Source organism: Thamnophis elegans, chromosome 1 (genome assembly GCF_009769535.1).
Source record: "Thamnophis elegans isolate rThaEle1 chromosome 1, rThaEle1.pri, whole genome shotgun sequence".
Taxonomy (NCBI): Eukaryota; Metazoa; Chordata; class Lepidosauria; order Squamata; family Colubridae; genus Thamnophis; species Thamnophis elegans.
The window spans coordinates 21,346,066-21,367,264 of NC_045541.1; the positions used below are offsets into that span (position 1 = coordinate 21,346,066).

General features: G+C 35.9%; 1 protein-coding gene across 1 annotated transcript in view; it reads left to right on the forward strand.

Annotated features, from left to right (window-relative positions):
• LOC116522425 (titin-like) overlaps positions 1 to 21,199 on the forward strand; it is a 309,289-nt gene that overhangs the window by 143,247 nt on the left and 144,843 nt on the right. Inside the window, 29 exon segments of the mRNA XM_032237329.1 lie at positions 1,446 to 1,529; positions 2,582 to 2,683; positions 4,773 to 4,856; positions 5,184 to 5,258; positions 5,728 to 5,793; positions 6,486 to 6,650; positions 6,850 to 6,924; positions 7,092 to 7,169; positions 7,567 to 7,641; positions 8,023 to 8,088; positions 8,271 to 8,348; positions 8,525 to 8,590; positions 9,006 to 9,128; positions 10,495 to 10,569; positions 10,748 to 10,822; positions 10,999 to 11,064; positions 11,303 to 11,377; positions 11,588 to 11,653; positions 12,386 to 12,451; positions 12,649 to 12,714; positions 13,305 to 13,376; positions 14,211 to 14,573; positions 16,911 to 16,991; positions 17,206 to 17,289; positions 18,048 to 18,131; positions 18,246 to 18,338; positions 19,048 to 19,134; positions 19,667 to 19,759; positions 19,903 to 20,863. Coding sequence (XP_032093220.1) covers positions 1,446 to 1,529; positions 2,582 to 2,683; positions 4,773 to 4,856; positions 5,184 to 5,258; positions 5,728 to 5,793; positions 6,486 to 6,650; positions 6,850 to 6,924; positions 7,092 to 7,169; positions 7,567 to 7,641; positions 8,023 to 8,088; positions 8,271 to 8,348; positions 8,525 to 8,590; positions 9,006 to 9,128; positions 10,495 to 10,569; positions 10,748 to 10,822; positions 10,999 to 11,064; positions 11,303 to 11,377; positions 11,588 to 11,653; positions 12,386 to 12,451; positions 12,649 to 12,714; positions 13,305 to 13,376; positions 14,211 to 14,573; positions 16,911 to 16,991; positions 17,206 to 17,289; positions 18,048 to 18,131; positions 18,246 to 18,338; positions 19,048 to 19,134; positions 19,667 to 19,759; positions 19,903 to 20,863 — 3,544 coding nt within the window.

Genomic DNA, 21,199 nt, shown 5'->3' on the forward strand with positions numbered 1-21,199 from the left:
TTTGAAATTCATGTATGGTTTTCAGATTATAAACTGCAAATAGAAAAGTTTGAACTAGGGAATATTCCAAACATATTTAACCTATTTTAATTTTAGGTGCTATATTATTTGTCCAAAATTATTCTACTTATATCCAAACTTCTCCTAGTTGGAAACAGAGCCTACTAAACAAGCCTGCTCTGTCTAAAAGTCTTGAAATATACTAGTAACAATTTTATATTTATCTGGCCAAGAAACAGAGATGAGCACCGTGCCTGTTGGATATGACTGACAGGAAAACCTTTACCTTTCATTCTTACAGTAGTCCCAGTGAATTCAGTGACTCTCCCAAAATAGAGGGTGCTAGTCAGATCCTTAACATAAAGCCAGAAGACACGTCCAAACATCATGCTTCATTTGAGTGTAATTTTAAATGTATTTTGAAGTAGTTTTTTGTTTACTGGAAAGATAACATTCTACAAGGCCTGGTCATCTTATTTATTTCAAAGAATATTTTGGGGCCCTGCATATACCCTAGAAAGTAGCAGAAAGGGCTTTGAATCCATCACTCTGATGGGGGCGGAACAATTTAGAAGTAAACTGAGGTGATAGATTCCAAGGAGAATGATAGAAAGGGGGAATCCGCTGGTGTGTATTCTGCTGATCAGAGTCATTCAGATGCCAGTTAGTGGAGTTGTACAGAAACAGTCAGTCCCCGAAAGCTCTTCAGAAGGGTTTGGGCTCTGCTGAACAATGTGGCATGAAGTGTAACAAGATAGTATATCAAAGAAGAGATAATGAACTTATCTGACCTAATCTACTTGAGAGACCAATTACCTCCTCTAGACCAATAAGATCCCATAGATTAGGCCTCCTCCGAATTCCATCAGCCGGCCAATGTAGACTGGCAACTACCCGGAGGAGAGCCTTCTCGGTGACTGCTCCGACCCTCTGGAATGAACTCCCCGTGGGGATTCGCACCCTCACCACCCTCCAGACCTTCCAAAAAGCCCTTAAAAGCTGGCTGTTCCAACAGGCCTGGGGCTAGTGATTTGTAACCCCACTCGAATGGTATGACTGCTGTGTTTTTAACGATGTATGGTTCTATGTTTGTAACTTGTCTGTCTTTCCCCTCCCTCCAATTGTGAGCCGCCCTGAGTCCCCCCAGGGAAAAGGGCGGCATACAAAAAAGTATAAACTAAACTAAACTAAATCTATGGCTTCACCAGTGTTTGCACTATGTTACCAGGGTCCTTACAGAAGGAAACCAAAAAAGTCAAGATAATAATCATTACAGCGTGATCGAAGCCCAGCTCTCCCCCCACCCACACACCTTTTAAATGCATAATACCTGTGACAGATAAAAAGGAGTTAAGCCATAGTTAACATCTTGACTTTTGGACCCCACTGTGGATGCCCATGTCTTCCTCTGAGCCTAACTTTCAAATATAATTCTATCTTTAAAGTGCCCGAAGTCCCTAAGAAACCTGTGCCTGAGAAAAAGAAACCTGTGCCTGTTCCCAAGAAAAAGGAAGCTCCCCCAGCCAAAGGTATATTGCATTTTCCTCATCTTTATTTTCCTTTTCATAAGTTTTTAAGAGCAGTAAAGACATTATAGCAATAGCAATAGCAGTTAGACTTATATACCGCTTCATAGGGCTTTCAGCCCTCTCTAAGCGGTTTACAGAGTCAGCATATTGCCCCCACAGTCTGGGTCCTCATTTCACCCACCTCGGAAGGATGGAAGGCTGAGTCAACCTTGAGCCGGTGAGATTTGAACAGCCGAACTAGCAGTCAGCTGAAGTAGTCTGCAGTACTGCACTCTAACCACTGCGCCACCTCGGCTCTCGTTGGATAAGCAGATGGAGAATTATTGCAGATCTATTCTTTTTGTAGTAGCGTCCAACATAGTTGAGCCCTTTTATTTATGTATTTATTTTCCACCTTTATTACCGGCAGTTCTTGACTTACGACCACAATTGAGCCCAAAATATATGCGGTTAAGTGAGACATATATGTGAATTGAGTTTTGCTCCATTTAACGACCTTTCTTGCCACAATTGTTAAATGAATCACTTCAGTTGATAAGTTAGTAACCTGATTGTTAACTGAATCTGGCTTCCCCATTGACTTTGCTTGTGAGAAGGTCACAAAAGGTGATCACATGACCTTGGGACACATCAATGGTCATAAGTATGAACCAGTTGCCAAGCGTCTGAATCCTGATCACATGATCATGGGTATACTACAAAGGTCGTAACTGTGAAAATGGTCATATGTCATTTTTTTTCAGTGCCGTTGTAACTTCACGGTCACTAAATGAACTGTTGTAAGCCAAGGAATACTTGTATTTTGATAAATAATTTGAGGTGGCAAACATACCTAATACTACTTTCCTCCTATGTTCCCCAAAACAACAAACCTGTGAGGTGAGTTGGGCTGAGAGAGAGAGAGGGAATGGCACAAAGTCATCCAACTGGTTTTCATGCCTAAGGAGGGACTAGAACTCCCAAGTCTCCTGGTCTCTAGACAGCCCTTTACCCACTACATCAAACTGTCCTTGTCTGTGATGTTTCATATGCTATAACATATTGATCCTCAGTCATCTCAAACCTTATCTCTAAAGTGCCTGAAGTGCCAAAGAAACCTGTCCCTGAGGAAAAGGTTCCTGTGCCCAAAAGGAAAGAAGCTCCACCAGCTAAAGGTACATCACTTTGGAATTTAACCTGTACAAATTCATGTAACAATCCTTGTGTCCTTTTGTGTTTGTGTGTGTGTATGTTTTTAAACACAATGCGCCAAGAAAGCTTGTCCCTGGTCTTTTCAAGTGGTCTTTATGTCTGTATTTTGGTGTCTTTGGGGCTATTCTTCTCTGCTTTGTGCCAAAATGGAACTCCATACTCAAAAGTATTTCTGTATTTTTTTTCAATCAAAGTGCCTAAGAAACCGGTACCTGAAGAGAAAGTGCATGTTCCTGTCCGTAAACGAGTAGAAGAACCTCCTGCTGAAGGTATATCATATTGTGAGGCAAACATATATAGTAATTCACTTGGTCTATATATTAAGCAAAAGGCGTTCAAGCCAAAACAAGCAGTTTACAACAACAGCTGATAATTTCTGTCAGTCCCATTTTGTAAGTCCCTAAACCTTCTGGGTTCAGCTGCTGCAGTTCTACCATTCCGGTTTTGATTCTTTCACTCTTCCACTTTGCTTTGCTTTTATTATATTCCGCTTTGAATAAAATCGATTTGCCAATTAATCTGTGCGGAAATAGGTGGAGAACTGCCTCTACCTAAAGCTACCTGAAAGAGCACTCTTAAATTATACATGGATATTCAACTGTTTGCACACACCCCACCCCACCCCATGGAACTTGCAAATATGTGTCACATATGACTTTCGAAGTGAATTATGACACCCAGGAAGAACAAGTGGATTTGTAATTATGATCCTCTAACCTATAGTAGGGTTTGCCTTTTGCTCTTCTACCTCCTTCTTTTTCTTTGTGATATGTTTCAAACATCAAATTTCTTAATATCTTTAAAGTGCCTGAGATCTTTGAGGAAGAAGAAATTGAAGCTGAGTTGCCTCTGCCAGCTAAAGGTATACCAACTTGTTCTGTAAAGAAGGGCTTGTTTATCTTGGATATTACTGTTGCATGTTCTTTACATGTGTCATTTTTATGGTCTTTGGGTTGATGACAATTCATTTACAAATTGTTTCTTAAAATTGAAAAAATTCTTGAAGAAGACATGCCAACAAAATGTACATCAACGTCTTTCACCTTTTCAAAACTTTTTGGATACCACCAGAATCAATATCAGTCTCTATTTCATTTTATTTTATTTTATTATTTTGCTACAAATATTATCTTCTGTTGGAAGACACCAGTATTTTTCATTATACATTCCAAATAAAGTATGTGACCTGATATTATGCATTTTTACTTAGTCATAAATCCCATTGAGTTCAATGGAATGGATTTCTAATCCATTAGTCTGCAGCAAAAGCTGCAGATTTCAATTCATTCTCGGAAATTTATATTTAAAACACCAGCGTGAAAATATTTTATAATACAAAACAACATGAGAGAGAGAAGCATTTAAAAAAAGAGTTTAATAGAAATTGTATGTTAAAATATGTATATATTTAGGATAGTTTCTTAAAGTTTCCCCAGTACTCTCTCATGGGTCACCAAATCAAAATATTTGCCAGCCTATGTTGAAAAGTACTATAATATTAAAATCCCATCAAACAATTGTGAGGGGTAGTAGCAGAAAAAGTATCAGTTTTATTTTTTAACACAGTAAATATTTAAAAATATAACTAATAGAAACAAAGCCTTTTTTCAGATCCTCTGCATTTTTTTAAAGTGAAAAGGGATCCTTAGAAGAAAAAAAGTTTAAAAACAATTAGCTTAAGAGAATAAACACACACAAGCCCCAAATGATAGAGAGAATTGCAAATTAAAATGGGCCTATTTTGAGAGAGGTTTCTTTGATGCAGTACATACACGACATCTAATTATGTTTTAAGGAACATTTTAGATTTATTTCCAAATAAATCCAAATCACGCTAGGCTTTTTTTTTTCATTATTATTTAGTTTGAGAATCAACTTTCCAAGCACCCTGAGTAGAATCTGGCAGAAAGCTGGTGCTAATGACTCTTCTTGCATGTTCTTGGCTTACACTGCATTAAAACAGTGGTTGTGCCTTACTGTGTTTTATTCACTGCATATATTAATGAGACTTAAGTCTAAATCTGAACAAAAAATGTTTTCAAGTGCCAGAAGTACCTAAGAAAGTTATACCAGCAAAGAAGATTCCTGAACCTGTTCCCAAAAAAGTGGAGCCACCACCACCACCTGTTGCAAAAGGTACTTTGACAGCATCATGATTTATTCTTCTGTTATGCTAATAAAAGGGCTAAGCAGACTTCACTGTTTTTTTCCTACCAAGTATAATAGAATTATATTAGCTGTGCTTTTAAATTACATAGCAAATACTCTTATGTGCTTTATATCTCCAAACATTTTAAATTCATAGAGGTGCCCCTGAATTATTCAACTTCTAAGTCCCTTTTCTTAACCATTTCTGCAAATGTCTGGCTTAATCCAACCATACTTCACCCTCTTAAAAAATTCTTGTTGTCATTATCTTCTCATCGGGGCCTCAAATCAAACTCTCCCAACTATTTTTTTAAGTTCCTGAAGTTCCCAAACCCGTTCCAGAAGAGAAAGTGCCTGCTCCCAAAAAGGTGCCACCTCCACCAGCCAAAGGTACATCTAATATTTGAACCTGTGTGAAAATAAATTATCATGGGCTGTACTTGTTGTTCATGTTTCTCAATTAAGTTTAAAACAAAACCCAATGTTTCTAAGTTTTATGTTTTCTTGTACATCTGTACATGTTGAGTTGCAGAGTAATTCTTAAAACAAGAAGACCATCCCTTTTTAAAGTGCCTGAAGAGGAAGTGCCTGTTCCCAAGAAAGTGTCACCTCCAGCAGTTAAAGATATATCTAGCATTTAAAATAATTATATTAAAACTTTAACACTAATAATGTCAATATTGCCAATATTGCCACCGTAGTTTAAAGATTTCTGGCATTATTGGCATTCTTATTCGTACGTATTAGACACCAATATTGCCACCGTAGTTTAAAGATTTCTGACATCTTATATGTTTGTCCATGATGATCTGAGCTCAACATCTTTAAGTAAAAATAATCTATCCTTCAATTCTTAAAGTTCCCAAACCTGTCCCAGAAGAGGAAGTGCCCGTTCCCAAAAAAGTGCCAGCTCCACCAGCCAAAGGTATATTTAATATTTATAAACAGTAAGAAAGAACACCAAGATTGATATTCATCTATATTCTTAAGTACAGGTAGTCCTCGATTTACAACAGTTCATTTAATGACTGTTCAAAGTTACAACGGCACTGAAAAAAGTGACTTATGGTCATTTTTCACGCTTACAATGTTGCACCATGGTCAGGTGATCAAAATTCAGATGCTTGGCAACTGGTTCATATTTATGACTGTTCCAGTGTCCCAAGGTCATGAGATCTTCTTTTGTGACCTTCTGGCCAGCAAACTCAATGCAGAATCCAGATTCACTCAACAACGATGTTGCTAATTTAACAACCGCAGGGATTCACTTAACAAATGTGGCCAGAAAAGTTGTAAAATGGGGTAAAACATACTTCACAAATGTTTCCCCTTAGCAACATAAATTTTGGGTTCAATCATGGTCGTAATTCAAGGACTACCTGCATACTGTAGTTTAAGTTTTTGTGATATCTTATGCTTATCTATGGTGAGTTGAACTCAAATCTTAAAAGAAAATCCATCTCTTTCAATTTCTGAAGTTCCCAAACCTGTCCCAGAAGAGAAAGTCCCTGTTCCCAAAAAAGTGCCAGCTCCACCAACTAAAGGTATGCCCAATTAAAACAGTAATATGAAAAAAAAGACATTAACATTAATGTTACTTGTCATCTGTGTTATTAGACATTGGTACTTCAAAGTCTGTGATTTCTTATATGTTTGTACCTGTTGAGACCAACATCTTTATAAAAATCTTCCATATTATCTTAAAAGTGGCTGAAGTTCCTAAACCTGTCCTGGAAGAGGAAGTACTTGTTTCCAAAAAGGTGCCATCTCCACCAGCCAAAGGTACATATTATATTTCAAATAGCAATACGAAAAAACATTTACATCACTATTACTTGTCATCCTTATTCTTAAATGTTAGACACCAATATTGCTAAAGTAATTCAACATTTTCTGATATTTTATATCTTTCTGGATTGAGTTGAATAGCTTAAAGAAAAGACATCTATCTTTCAATTAAAAAAAATATCTTTTTTCAAAGTGCCTGAAGTTCCCAAACCAGTCCCAGAAGAAAAAGTAGCTGTTCCCAAAAAAGTGCCACCTCCAAAAGCTAAAGGTATGTCTTATCTGAAGAGTAATATGAAGAAACGTTAACATAAATATTGCTTGTCATCCATGTTATTAGACATGAATTTTGGTAGTTCAAAGTTTTGTGGTGTCTTATGTGTTTGTCCATGCTGAAAATCTTTTTTAAAAAAACATCCTCCATACTATCTTTAAAAGTGCCTGAAGTTCCCACACCTGTCCCAGAAGAGGAAGTGCCTATTCCCAAAAAGGTTCCAGCACCACCACCAGCCAAAGGTACCTGTGAAATTTGGGACAGTACTAAAAAGTTATAAGTGTTGTCATTGCTTGTCACTGACATAGACGAGTGTCGGTATTTAAATTTTGTCATATCTTGTTTGTTTGTCCATGTTGAGACAAAAATCTTTAAGAATTCTTATAATCTTTATGCTATATAAGATTGCAAATGAATTCCAGAAACCAATCTGATTTTGCCTTTAAAGGCAACAACTCGCCGTGTCAAGTGTACATCTTGTCTTTAAAACCTCTTAAAACAAATAAATGTTGATGGTATTTGTCATTAATCTTTGTCAGTCAAGTACATTATATCCATATTTTGTAGTTTAAACTTCTATTAAGTTTGTTCATATTGACTTGAATACATAATACTTAAAAAAACATACTATTTTCAAAGTGCCTAAAGTTCCCAAACCAGTCCCAGAAGAGGAAGTCCCAGTTCCCAAAAAAGTGCCAGCTCCACCAGCCAAAGGTATATCTAATATTTATAACATCATGGAAAACACTAATGTTCACTCATATTCTTAAGTATTAGTGTTAGAATGTATTTTGTTGGAATATATATTTTATACAACAACTATAGCAGTATTCAGCTAGCAGATGGCAGTGTTTACAAGTTTGGATCTATAGTATATACTTTATGTCCTTTTGTTCTAAGAAAACTTTCCTGTTTCCTGTTATAGTTAAGCAGTAAAACACATGGTGATTGTACACTGTTTGATCTGTAGTGCTATATATAAAGAGAATTTCTAACAATTAGACAACAATAACTAATAGTTCAATATTTTATACTATCTTCTGTTGACTTAAGACCAAAAACATTTTTAAAAATTAAAAATTCCTTTTTTTAAAGTGCCCAAACCTGTCCCAGAAGAGAAAGTGCCTGTTCCCAAAAAGATGCCAGCTCCTCCTGCTAAAGGTACAGGTGGAATTTGTAACACTGTTAAAACAAAATTCACAATATATTTCACAGTAATTCTTCTGTTAAGGGTTAAATGCCCTAATTAATGCTTCACATCCTTGAGTTGTCTTGAGTTGACATTTGTCAATAGTGAATTGATAACAAAATCTTAAAATAAGAAAATCCTATATTTTTTAAAGTGCCTGAAGTTCCTATACCAGTTGTAGAAGAAGAAGAAGTGCCCATTCCTAAAAAAGTACCAGCTCCACCAGCCAAAGGTACATCTAACTTTTGAAAAAATAATATGGAAAGAACTTTAATAGTGACGTGATGTCTCATCTTTATTCTTGAGCATAAGATATAAATACTGGTAGTTCAAAGTTTTGTCATGTTTGTCCATGGTGAGTTGAGCTCAAAATCTTACAGACAAAAAATTGTCTTTCAATCCCTGAAGTTCCCAAACGTGTTCCAGAAGAGAAAGTGCCTGTTGCTAAAAAGGTGCCAGCTCCACCAGCTAAAGGTACATGTGAAATATATAAGTCTATGAAAAAACATAAATATTGAATATTGACAGTATCTGCAGCATTGTTAAATATTTAGCACTAATATCAGCATGTGGTGTTTTGTGATGCTTTGTATGTTATCCAAGTTCTTATCAAAATCTTTTTTAAAAAAATGCTTTATTTAAATTGTCTGCAATTGTCATCATGTTATGTGCGAGAATGTTTCTTTCCTCTTAAAGTGTTAGGTGCTCTTGCCAAATATTCATTTAATACTTAAAATATCTTGAAAACAAATGTGGGCTGTATGTATCATTAATATTTTAAGTTTCAAACACCAGTGCTGCAAGCTTTTAGGTCTTCCATATTTGTTTGTGTTGATCTGAAATAAATAAAAAATATTCATTCTAAAAAAAAATCATACTGTTTTTCAAGTCCCTGAAGTTCCCAAAGTAGTGGAGGAAGAGGTAATGGAGGAAGAGGTAATAGAGGAAGAGGTAGTGGAGGAAGAGGAAATATTTGAAGTTCCCAAAAAAGTTCCAGCTCCACCAGCCAAAGGTACATCTAATATTTATAACGAAGGACTAATTTTGGCATTCCTTATCATTCAAATGCCTGACAATGAGTCACCAATATCAGTAGTTTAAAGTTTGTGAAGTCTTACGTGTTTGTTGTCCCTAGTGAGCTGAGCTCAAAATCTTACAGAAAATAAATCTATCTTTCAAATCCCTTCAGTTTCCAAACCTATTCCTGAAAAACTGCCAGCTCTATCTGTTGAGTCGTTGCATAGAATATTTATAGCAGTTGGGGAAAATGTTGATGTCAGCTGTCATACATCTTCATAAATATTAAATACCAATTTCTGTTAAAAATATCTAGCAGCTTGTATGCTAGTCCATGCTGATTTGAGATCAAACCTTTTAAAAGGAACCATCTCTTTTTAAAGTGCCTGAAGTTCCCAAGCCTGTCCCAGAAGAAAAAGTAACGGTTCCCAAAAAAGTACCAGCTCCACCAGCCAAAGGTATATGTGAAACCTGAACCAGTATGAAAGAAAATACTGTGTTGATGTTGCTAGTCATGTATCTTCTTCAGTTGAATGTTAAACAACAAAATTAATAGCTTAAAGTTTTACTGTGTCTTGTATTGTCTATCCATGTTGACTTGAGACCGACATCTTTTTTCCAAAAAAATCTTCCTATCTTAAAAGTGCCCAAGGTTTCCAGATATATCCAGGAAGATAAAAAGTGCCCATTCTCAAAGAAGTACCCATTGCATGCTTCAAATATTTATGATAGTGTGCAAAAAAATGAATTACTTCTCATCCATATCCTTAAACATTGGACAAAAATCTTGCTAGTTCAAAGTTTTGTGCTAACTTGTACGTTTGTTATAGTAAGCTGAGCTCTATCTCTTAAAGAAAAAATATCTACCTTTCAAGTCCCTAAAATTCCCAATCTTGTTCCAGAAGGAAAAGTGCCAGAAGGTCCTCAAATGTTCCCGCTCCACCAGTTAAAGTTTGTGCCCACCTAATTTTCGAAACTGGAGGTGGGGGGAATGACATTACCTGAATTTGAGGAGACTGAAGTAGAAACAGGAGGAATTTAGACAGAAACCATCCACAACTAATGGAGATGTTCAACCTTAAGTCTGAGTTGTGAAAAGCCTAGAAAGAAGAGTCAGGCTCCACTTCAATAAACTCTTTAATAAAAGAGAACGGGTGGTTACTGTTGTGGTATCCAGAATTCTTTAACTCTTGCCTTAAAGGCTTTCACAATGTCTACATGATTCTTGCTTCCTTCATCATGTGATGCAATATTGGGCTTGATAGTTCTTCAGCGTTTTGTAATGTCTGCTACTGTATGTTTCACTTTGGTGACTTGAGAACAAAATCTTTATTAAAAATCGTTAAATCTTTTTTTCCAAGTCCCTGAAGTTCCAAAACCTATCCCAGAAGAGAAAGTGCCAGTTCCCAAAAAGGTGCCACCTCCACCAGCCAAAGGTACAGATGAAATTTGTAACCATGTGAACAAAATGTTGACAATATATATCACTTACATTCTTCAGTTAAGGGTTAAACACAAAGAACAGAAAATTCAACATTTTGCATTGTTTTCTATATTTGTCCACGATGAGCTAAGAACAAAACCTTGAAATAAGAATACCATCTCTTTTTAAAGTTCCTGAAGTTCCCAAAGCTGTCCCAGAAGAGAAAGTGCCTGTTCCCAAAAAAGCGCCACCTCCACCAGCCAAAGGTACATCTATCATTTATAACAGTAAAAGGAAAACATTAAGATTAAAATTTCATGTCATCTATAATGTTTAGCACCAGCATTGGTAGTCCAAAACATATAATGCCTTATATGTTTATCAATGGTGGGATGAGCTCAACCTCCTAAAAGAAAATGTATCTGTCTTTCAATCCCTGAAGTTCCCAAACCTGTCCCAGAAGAGGAAGTGCCAGTTCCTAAAAAAGTGCCACCTCCAACAGCCAAAGGTACATCTAATATGTGTAATAGTAGTATGAAAAAAAAAAGTTGACATTACTTGTCATCTTTATTCTTAAGTGGTAGACACCAATATTGTCTATTCTTAAGTAGACACCAATAGTTTTTGTGTACCTTGTATGTTTGTCCAAAATCTATTAAACCAAAATCTTGTGATGTCTTACGTGTTTGTCAATGTTGCCTTGAGACCAAAATCTTTTTTAAAAGTCCTCTATACTATCTTTAAAGTGCCTGAAGTTCCCAAACCTCTCCCAGAAGAGAAAGTGGCTGTTCCCAAGAAAGTGCCACCTCCAGCAGCCAAAGGTATATCTACCATTTAAAATAGTAATACCAAAATCATGAACACCAACATTACTTGTCATCGTTATCCTTAAGTGGTAGACACCAATACTGTCTATTCTTAAGTAAATACCAGTACACTAGTTCATAGTTTTTGGGTGTCTTATATGTTTGTCCACGTTGAGTTGAGCTCATAATCTTGAAGAAAAATTATCTGTCTTTCAATTCTTAAAGTTCCCAAACCTGTCCCAGAAGAGGAAGTGCCCGTTCCTAAAAAGGTGCCATCTCCACCAGCTAAAGGTACATCTAACATTTATAATACTAAGAAAGAACGTCAAGATTGGTATTACTTGTCATCTATATTCTTAAGTGTTAAATATTGCTATGGTAGTTCAAAGTTTTCTAGTATTTTATGTTTGTCCATGGTGAGATGAGCTCAAAATGTCTAAGAAAAAAAATATCGTTCCATTTCTGAACTTATATGTTTGTTCATGGTGAGTTGAGCTCAAAATCTTTTTTTAAAAAACTAACCTTTCAATTCCTGAACTTCCCTAACCTGCCCAAAAGAGGAAGTGTCCTTTCCCCCAAAAAAGTACCACTTCCATTAGCCAAAGGCATATTCACCATTTTTAAAAGTAGTATAAAACCATTACTTCTCTTCCTTCTTCTTAAGCATTAGGCACCAATATTGGTCATTGAAAGTGTTGTGATGTCTTATGTGTTTGTCCATGTTGACCCAACACACACACAAATATCTTTTGTGCTATCTTATAAGTACTTGAAATTCCCAAAACTGTCCTGGAATAGAAAGTGCCTTTTCCAAAAGAGGTGCCAGTTCACCAGCCAAAAGTATATCTAATTTTTACTATAGTAATATGAAAAATATTAATGTTGACAATACTTGGGATTCTTATTCTTAAAAGGATTAGAGACCAATGTTAGTAGGTCTTGTGATGTCTTGTATGTTTATATGTCCCTGAGGAGTTAAGCTCAATATCTTTAAGAAAAATATCTATCTTTCAATTCTCAAAGTTCCCAAACCTGTCCCAGAAGAGAAAGTGGCTGTTCCCAAGAAAGTGCCACCTCCAGCAGCCAAAGGTATATCTATCATTTAAAATAGTAATACCAAAATCATTAACACTGACATTACTTGTCAGTGGTAGATACCAATATTGTCTATTCTTAAGTAGACACCAATACACTAGTTCATAGCTTTTGGATATCTTATATGTTTGTCCACATTGAGTTGAGCTCAAAATCTTGAAGAAAAATTATCTGTCTTTCCATTCTTAAAGTTCCCAAACCTGTTCCAGAAGAGGAAGTGACTGTTCCCAAAAAAGTGCCACCTCCACCAGCCAAAGGTACATCTAGTATTTTGAAACTCTGCAGAAAAAATATATATTGATTCAAATGCAAAGGGACAGGATTGTGTTGTATAACAGCATGCATGATCTGGACTATGTGAAGCTATTTTTTCCTTCCCAAAATTGCAGAATCAGAGGTTACCCAATGAAACTGAATCCTGGTAGAATCCGAACAAACAAAAGAAAATGTATTTTTATACATGTAATTCAACATTGGAATTTGGAATCATGAAATGTAATGCTGGCTACCCATGTGGCTGGCTTTAAATAAGGGTTGGATCAAGTTTCAGAAGTCAAGGGGGATCAGTGGCTATTAGCTCTGATGGGACTATGGCTGCCTCCAAAGGCCATTGCTAGGAGACCTATGTGCTTCTTTATGCAGTTGGGTATCCACTATAAGAACCCATGCTGAACTAGATGGGTCTGGTTCATAGGGAACTGCTTATGTTTTTATGCTCTTATATTCTTATTGATGCTACCTGTTACCTATATTCTTAAATATTAAGCATCAGTATCAGCCATTCAGAATTTTTTGATGTCTTATATTTTGATCATCAAAAAAAACCCCCTCTGTACTATCTTTAAAGTGCCTGGAGTTCGTAAACCTGAAGAGAAAATGCCTGAAGCTCCCCCAAAAGTGCCAGTTCCTCCAGCCAAAGGTATGCCTATGTATATAAATATTGGAATCATTCACCTTGTCATTGAGCTATCATTTTTGTTGCTCCAGAAAAAAAACTTTAAAAAAATCCCACCAAAGGGTGTTAAAAATATATCCAATATCGGTTCATATTGTCAGTTAAAATACTTGATGTCCAAGTAAGTCTTCCTTGAAAAGAACATACCTCTTAAAAAAAATTAAATCCACCTATGAAAGGCACAATCCTTACCTGGTTAAAATTTTATTCCACAGTATTACACTTGATATATATACAGCATTGTCAAATATGTAGTATGTCAATAATATGTATGTTAAATGTTTGCAAACAAAAACCCCATGAACACATGTTGTATGTCTCACGTTGCTTTCTTATTCTTTCATTGTAAATCAATGACTATGTAGCCAGTTTCAGGCTTCTAGTCAACTATAGAATTTACTAGATGACTTTGGGATTGTCACTATCTTGCGGGGCTCTTGATGTAAGAATAAAAAAGGAGAAACCGAATCTGAACTCTCAAAGCAAAGTAGAATGTAAAGTTAAATAAAAGTAAAAAAAGAGAAAGATATTCCTATCAAAATTTATTTGCTGATACATGAAAAGGCATTTGGTATCTAATAAAACATAAGCATTTCCTCACAAAGATTTGGCAAAAAAAAAGTTCATCTTTCATAATGCCTTCCAGTTTATTTCTGCTGACTAACAATGTTATATGCCAGTTAGGTTACATGTTTATTTTAGAATAAGGTATTATAATTATTTGATATCTGTGGGTACTTTGTTTTGAATGGTTTTTATGCCGTCTTTGAAATAATGGCAAGTTAATTGTCTTTAAAGTGCCTGTGATAAGAAAGAAGATTGTTCATAAGGAAAAGGTCATTCCTCCTGCCTCTACTACTGAAGAATATGTTTATGAAGAATATGAGAAGTATGAAACATACGAGGAGGCTGAGGAATACTTGCCAGCAGAAGAAGCTGAAGAAGAATATGCAGAAGTGCGAGAAGAACCTGAAGTTGAGTATTATGAGGAAGTTTCAGAAGAACCTGAAGCTGAGTATTATGAGGAAGCTCCAGAAGAACCTGAAGCTGAAGAGTATAAGGAAACAGTAGAATCAGAGGAATATGAGTATTATGAAGAAGTTCAAGAAGTTAAGGAGACAGAAGAATATGAGGAAGTGTATGAGGTTCCACCAGCTATAGGTACATCAATTCTTTTATTTGTTCTTCCTTGACTGGACTGTCTTTAAATATTTTCAATCCACCAATCCCCATTTATTGATTGTATATAGAAGTTTCCATATGAGAATGTAGATCAAACCAACTCTCCTGTTGTTACTGGGAATTTTCAAGATAAAATATGGTTATATAGTTATTTATGTACCACATTTAGAAACCGTGTATCCTCTCATAGAGGGACTCTGGACTGTGTACAAATAAATTCTATTTTGCAGAGAGCTTTCATAAGCATAAAGGAGAATGGAGTAGGGAGACATTAATAAATAAATATCCCCTCGCAGCTCACTCACCCCAAGTCAACTGCAATATGCTCACTTTAGGAGAAGTTACATTTAGGATCAATTTCATAACCTAAATCTTTCCTTTAACAAAATGATAGTTACATGATTTTTTTGTCCCATCCCTCCCGCCTCCCCCATTTTGTACCTTTGAGTTGGTCTCAGCTCCTGGTGACTAAATTCACTAGTCTGTGGATTTCCTGGCAACATGTTCTTGGAAGTTTTTTTCCCTTGCCTTCTTCCCTGAATTAAGGAGGAGAGTGTGGCCTAAAGTTGGCTTTGAAACCTAAGGCAGGCTAAAAACCTAGTATTCCTTGCTTCTGGTCCAATGCCTTATATTTTAGCTCCATGCCTACTGAAAATGGTAATTTGACTTCTTTGTAAATAATTAGCACTCCTGCCTAAAATGTTTCTCAAGTACCAGAGATGCCTAACGCAAGCATTCCAGAAGTATAAGTCGAAATTATTGTATCTAGGTGAGAAAGATAGATAAATTAGGTTCATAGTTTGTTCTGGAACCCTGAGTCCTCATGTTTCTTTATTAAAGGTAAATAAGGTATTAAAGGGTCATATTCTTTATATTTCCTTTTTCATTAGCATTCTTGATAAAAGCTAGGCCAATTAATTTAATTGTTTAATGCTGAGGAATATATGTATTAAATTAACTAGGTTTTCCTACCACTATCACCATGTATTCATGGGCTTTGAGATTCATAGTGTAGCCTTTATTGTCATTGTACAGGGCGGGGCATAACCTTTTCCTAGGGGGTCACAGCAACACTTGTAATAACAACACAAATAATTCATACACCATTCGAAAGCCCATCAAAAACTGAGTTTATTGACACGATTTAATAGTCAGTATGACCACCATTAGCCCTTCGAACAGCATTCAAACGAGGTGGATAAGAACACAACAAATCTTCAAACAGTTCCGTTCGATTTTCCAGATTTTTCAACACAGTTTCCAAATTCATTCTCAAAGTTTCAACCGAATATCGATTTTGACCTTGCTCCTGAATCATCAGAGCTTCCACTTCATCCTTAATTATGGCCCCAATGTTCTCTGCCGGATTGAGATCTGGCGAATTTCCCGGCCAGACGTCATTCGTTTTCCACGAATTTGAAGGATTTCTTGGGCCACTTTTCGGTTTCCTTTTCGTTGTTTGCGACTGCCAGTTGCAATGATGGCTTTGCTTTCTTGGGACAGTTGCAGAGGACGCCCTTCTCCAAATTTTGTGAAACATTCTTGGGCTGTTTTGTTCCAATTATCAGTAACCCAATCCAGATGACGTTTCAATTTGTTTGCAATCCATTTTCAATTGATAAACGTCGCTCCAGCATCGCGAGCCTCTCGAAAGGCAATGCATTTTATTCTGTCAATGATCCTTTGTTCTTCCGAATCGAATTTTCCAGCCATTCTTAAAGCAAATTTAACATTTAATAGCTCATTCAATTCAGTTTTTTATGGGCTTTAAAATGAGGTGTCGCGGAAGTTGTAAACTGCTGTCGATCTTGCTGTGACCCCCTAGGAAAAGGTTATGCCCCGCCCTGTACATCATGTATGCAACAAAATTGGTTCATGGGTTTTGAGAATCCATGCTAAATATCTGAAGAAGGGAAAAATTATAGAAGGGGGGAAAATCCAGAATATAAATTTGAACCCCAAAATTTTGGCTCAAGACCAGAAGGCATCTCTACATGAGCTAGAGCAGTGCAACTTAAAAATGTGTGGCCTTCAACTCCATGCATATTAAAGTTCCTGAGTTTGAGAAACACTGTGCCAGAGAGGTGTCCAATTGTCTGCAGCCCCATTCCTCCCTTCCTGTCCAAACCTCAACTGTTTTAAGAATTATTTTTATTTTGTGATTGGAATGATTGCCCACCATGAATTTGCCTCTTTTTTTTTTGTTTCTCCCTAAAATCTGAATGAGAGATACTCAATTTGTTATTCTTCATTGTTGACTAATCTCTAATTCAATGGCTAAATGTGTATTTAAAAAATAAATCCATCTTTTTAAAGTGCCTGAAGTTCCGAAGCCAGTCCCGAAAGTAAAAGTACCAACTGCTGTTCCTAAAAAAGAAGTGGCACCTCCACCTAAAGGTACTCTTTTTCTTCAGCTACCATTATGAAATAAATTCTGGCTTAATTGCTGATATTCTACATCTTTTCTCTTTGCTTTGTATGTATTGCTTATGTCGGATTGGGTGCTCACTAAGTATGATCTTAGGTTCTGTTCTTTCCTCATTATTAAGTAACATTCTTCTCAGAATCCTATACAAATCAATGACTAAAAATTATATCTGTATCTTTAAAGTGCCTGAAGTGCCCAAGAAGGCTGTTCCTGAGGAGAAGGTGCCTAAGCCTGTTCCAAAAAGAAAAGAGCCTTTACCACCTAAAGGTACATTGAATATTGACAAGAAAGAAGATTAAAATCTTATATTTATTTTCATCTGTTTGGTGTTAATGATATTGCCCTGGTTTTGTTTCTGTCTAGACCTTAGGTAAGGGTGGTTGGTGGCCCCTTTGTTGGATGTCAGTTGTAAGTGGGAGGATTTGAGGTTCCCTGAATTCCCCACTTTTTGGTCTTCTTCCTTTGTGATAGCTGCTTGTGTTGTTGGTTTGTTTCAGTTGTATTGTTTTTATATTGTTTTGCCACATTGTGACAAAGATTCCTTATTGAAATCCTATATTTAAATATGAAGTATCTTATCAAACAAAGCAGTGATAGCAGCCACCATGTGATCAGCAATACATTAATTCATTTTTGGCTGCAAAATTAATTGCTTCACCTGCTAACCGTTGTGTTTTGAAAAGGAAAGTGAAATCATGGCTCTTCTTCTTTGTTCCCTTCTATTGTTGTTCTTTGATGCTGTTTTTGTGTTTTTCCCCCTTTGTCCTTTGTTTTTAAAAGTTTGAACAATTGTAAACCACTCTGAGACACTAGTAGTCAGGCAGCATATACATTTAATAAATTATTATTATTATTATTATTATTATTGATGCAGAATGCAAATAATTAATGAATTATCTTTTGGAGAGTTTTGGTTTGAGCTTTAATTATCATGGATTACATGTCTTCTTATCTGTTGTTTGAATGCTGACTTTCTAATCTGTTCTTTGTGTGCATCATTTTGAAATTTCTACTAATATCTTTAGTGTATGAATTGGAAGAGGAAACTCTTCCAGAAGAAAAGATACCAACTGGCATTCCTGTAAAAGACAAAGCTCCTCCAGCTAAAGGTACATCAGTTCCTATACAAATTGCTCAAACAATCAACCCTTCTCAGTGTCTTCTCAGTCTTTTCTTGCCTACCCGTTTCTCTGTTTGTCTAATATTTTATGTTTCTCAAAAAGAAACTAATATCTTTGATGTGTCTTCAGTGGTCAAGAAAGATGTGCTAGAAAAGAAGAAACCTGTCCCTAAGGAAGAAGTACCACTCATCCAAGGTAACATCTTCAAGCTGAAAATGGAATAACAGTGGATGACTCTTTGTTTTCCTCTATTAATCTCTTTTAGAATCAAATATTTAATGGAAGGTAGATGGATTCATAGCATTTTTAAAACTCTGTGCAATTTTATAGAATAACCAAATGAGCTATAATTCAGTACCTCCAATATCGCCATTAGACTGGGTGCTTCCCCAGTGATGGGAGGCAACATCTGCAGTCAATAATAATAACTCTTTCTTTATATAGATCTCAATTTACTTTGAGAAAACTGAATAAAAATTATAACAGATCCCTCAATGCCATTTTAGGGAGAAAACATCTACCTTCTAAAATGTTAGTCTGAAGTTAAATGCATCTTTTCAATTAAATTGATGAAATTATCATCAGTTCCATAGCCATTCTGGCATGGAATGACGAAAATTGTAGTAGGACAGTCCTAGAAGACAACAATTTGAGGAAAATTACCCAGGAAAATACAATTAGGTTTGCAGATTTACAGAATGGTATATTTATCTATCATTCCAGCCCATCAACATGAAAGAACTGGCTGACCTAAAATCAAAATCACAATTTTTATCATTAATTTTTGCATTAAAAAAACAATATAAGGAAAAATACAGGACCAGTGAAATGTGTATGTTGTTGTAATTGTTTTCTGTTGTTTACATTAACCTCTTATTTAAAAAAAATACTAATATCTTTAAAGCACCTGAGATTCAAGAGAAGAAGATTCCTCAAAAAATAATTTCTATTGCACGGAGTCCTAAAGTACAGGAACTTCCAGCATCTAAAGGTATATCAAGTCTTCATGAACATAATCATAAATTAAATGAATTTCAAGGCAATTTAATCAAGCTTTCATCATAGCACATTATCATATATTTCTGAATTTTGTGTTTGGTTGACGTAAATTGTTCATATTTTCAGGGTTTTTTATTTTTTTACATTAGAAAAGAAACTCTTGCAGAAATTCATATCTTTAAAAGAATGTGATATAACAGGTTGATTTTTTTATTACATCAAAGTTCAAAAAGACAGTGAGAGAAAAAGAGAGAGATATATAATTCTTAACTATGGAAAAGAATTCACTTATTGAAAGACTGAATTTGAATAAGTCTGTTGCAAGCAGACTCTAACTTGTGATCGAGTATTTTTATAGGGGAACAAATTAATCTAAAAACTGACCGACTCCAGAACTTATGAACAAATCTGAGTCTTAATATAGAATGCAAGACCTCTTTTTGTTCATAGTCCTTTGCTTTCTTTTTTCTCCGAAAATGTTCAAAGTATGAGTTGTATGTCTAAAGAAAGCTAATATTTTTAAGTGGCAGAAACCTATGAGGAAATCCTCCTAGAAGAAAAAGAAGAAAGAGTTCCAGATATCATTTCTGGGAAAGAAGAGATTCTGTCTTTCAAAGGTACATAATCCCTCCAAAGACTACATAGACCAACAACAACACCAAACTATTGAAAATGTCCCATTATTTTATCTGCACAGTTTCATGCTGCCATTTGCATTTTGTGTTTTACAAATTCTTACAAGAATTAATTTTATTTAAAGTGTCCAAGGTATCCAGAAAAAGGATGGCAGAAGAGAAGATGCCTGTTGCAAAAGTTGAAAAACCAGAGACGGTTTCTCTATATAGAAAAGGAGAATCCACTCCTGAAATTATAACAGCACAACCTCAAATATCAGAAGAGAAAAAAATTGTGGCTAAAACTCCCAAACCAGAATCCATTATTAAACCTAAGCCAGCAGAGCCTCAGGTACCAGAACAGAAGACAACCATTTCTAAATCTAGAAAACAAGAACTCACTGAACCGCTAGAAATAGTAGAGAACGTGCCAGAGAAGAAGGCTGCCATCACTAAGCCTAGAAAACCCCAAATTGTAGAACTCGAAGAAGAAATAACTGAACCTCAGCTGCCCCAAAGGAAAATAGCAGTTACTAAATCTAAAAAAGCTGAGCCCTCTACAGAGCAGAAAATGGTGGAGCCTCAGGTGCCTCAACAGAAGAGAACTTCCACAGAACCAGAGCATGCTAGGGTTCCTGAAATACTCAAGGTTGAAGTGGAAGAACTGAAGGAAAGAATTGCTAAACCTCTCAAACCAGACCTTATGGTGACACCTGAAACCACAGAACTTATACCAGGAAAAACAGGAGTCATCACTAAACCTAAAACACCAGAGACTATCACAGTAGATAAAACTGTGGAATCTATACAGAAGATTGTAGTTGCCAGACAAAAAATAGCAGAACCTGCAGTGGTGCCAGATGCAATAGACTTCAAAACAAAAGAGGAGGAGGAAAAAGAAAAAGAAATCGTTATTTTTAAAGTCCCCAAACAAGAACATGAGGTGATACCTGAAATCAAAGAACACATACCAGGAAAAATGGTAGTAATTACTAAAGCTAAAAAGACAGAGACTATTCCAGTAGATAAAATTGTGGAATCTAAGCAGAAGATTAAGATTGCCAAAACAAGAAAACTAGAGTCTGCAATGGTGCCAGAAGCAATAGAGTTCAAGAAGGAAGAGGAGGAAGAGGAAGAGGAAGAGGGGGAGGAAGAGAAGGAGAAGGAGAAAGAAAAACAAATTACTATTACTAAATCCCCCAAACCAGAACTTATGGTGACTCCTGAAACCACAGAACGCATACAGGGGAAAAAGGTAGTAATTACTCAGCCTAAAAAACCAGAGGCTATTGCAATAGATAAAACTGTGGAATCTAAAAAGAAAATTGTGGTTGCCAGGCGAAAAAAACCAGAACCTGCAGCAATCGATTTCAAGAAGGAGAAAGAGGAGGAGGAGGAAGAAGAGGGGGAGGAAGAAGAAATTACTATTGCTAAATTCCCCAA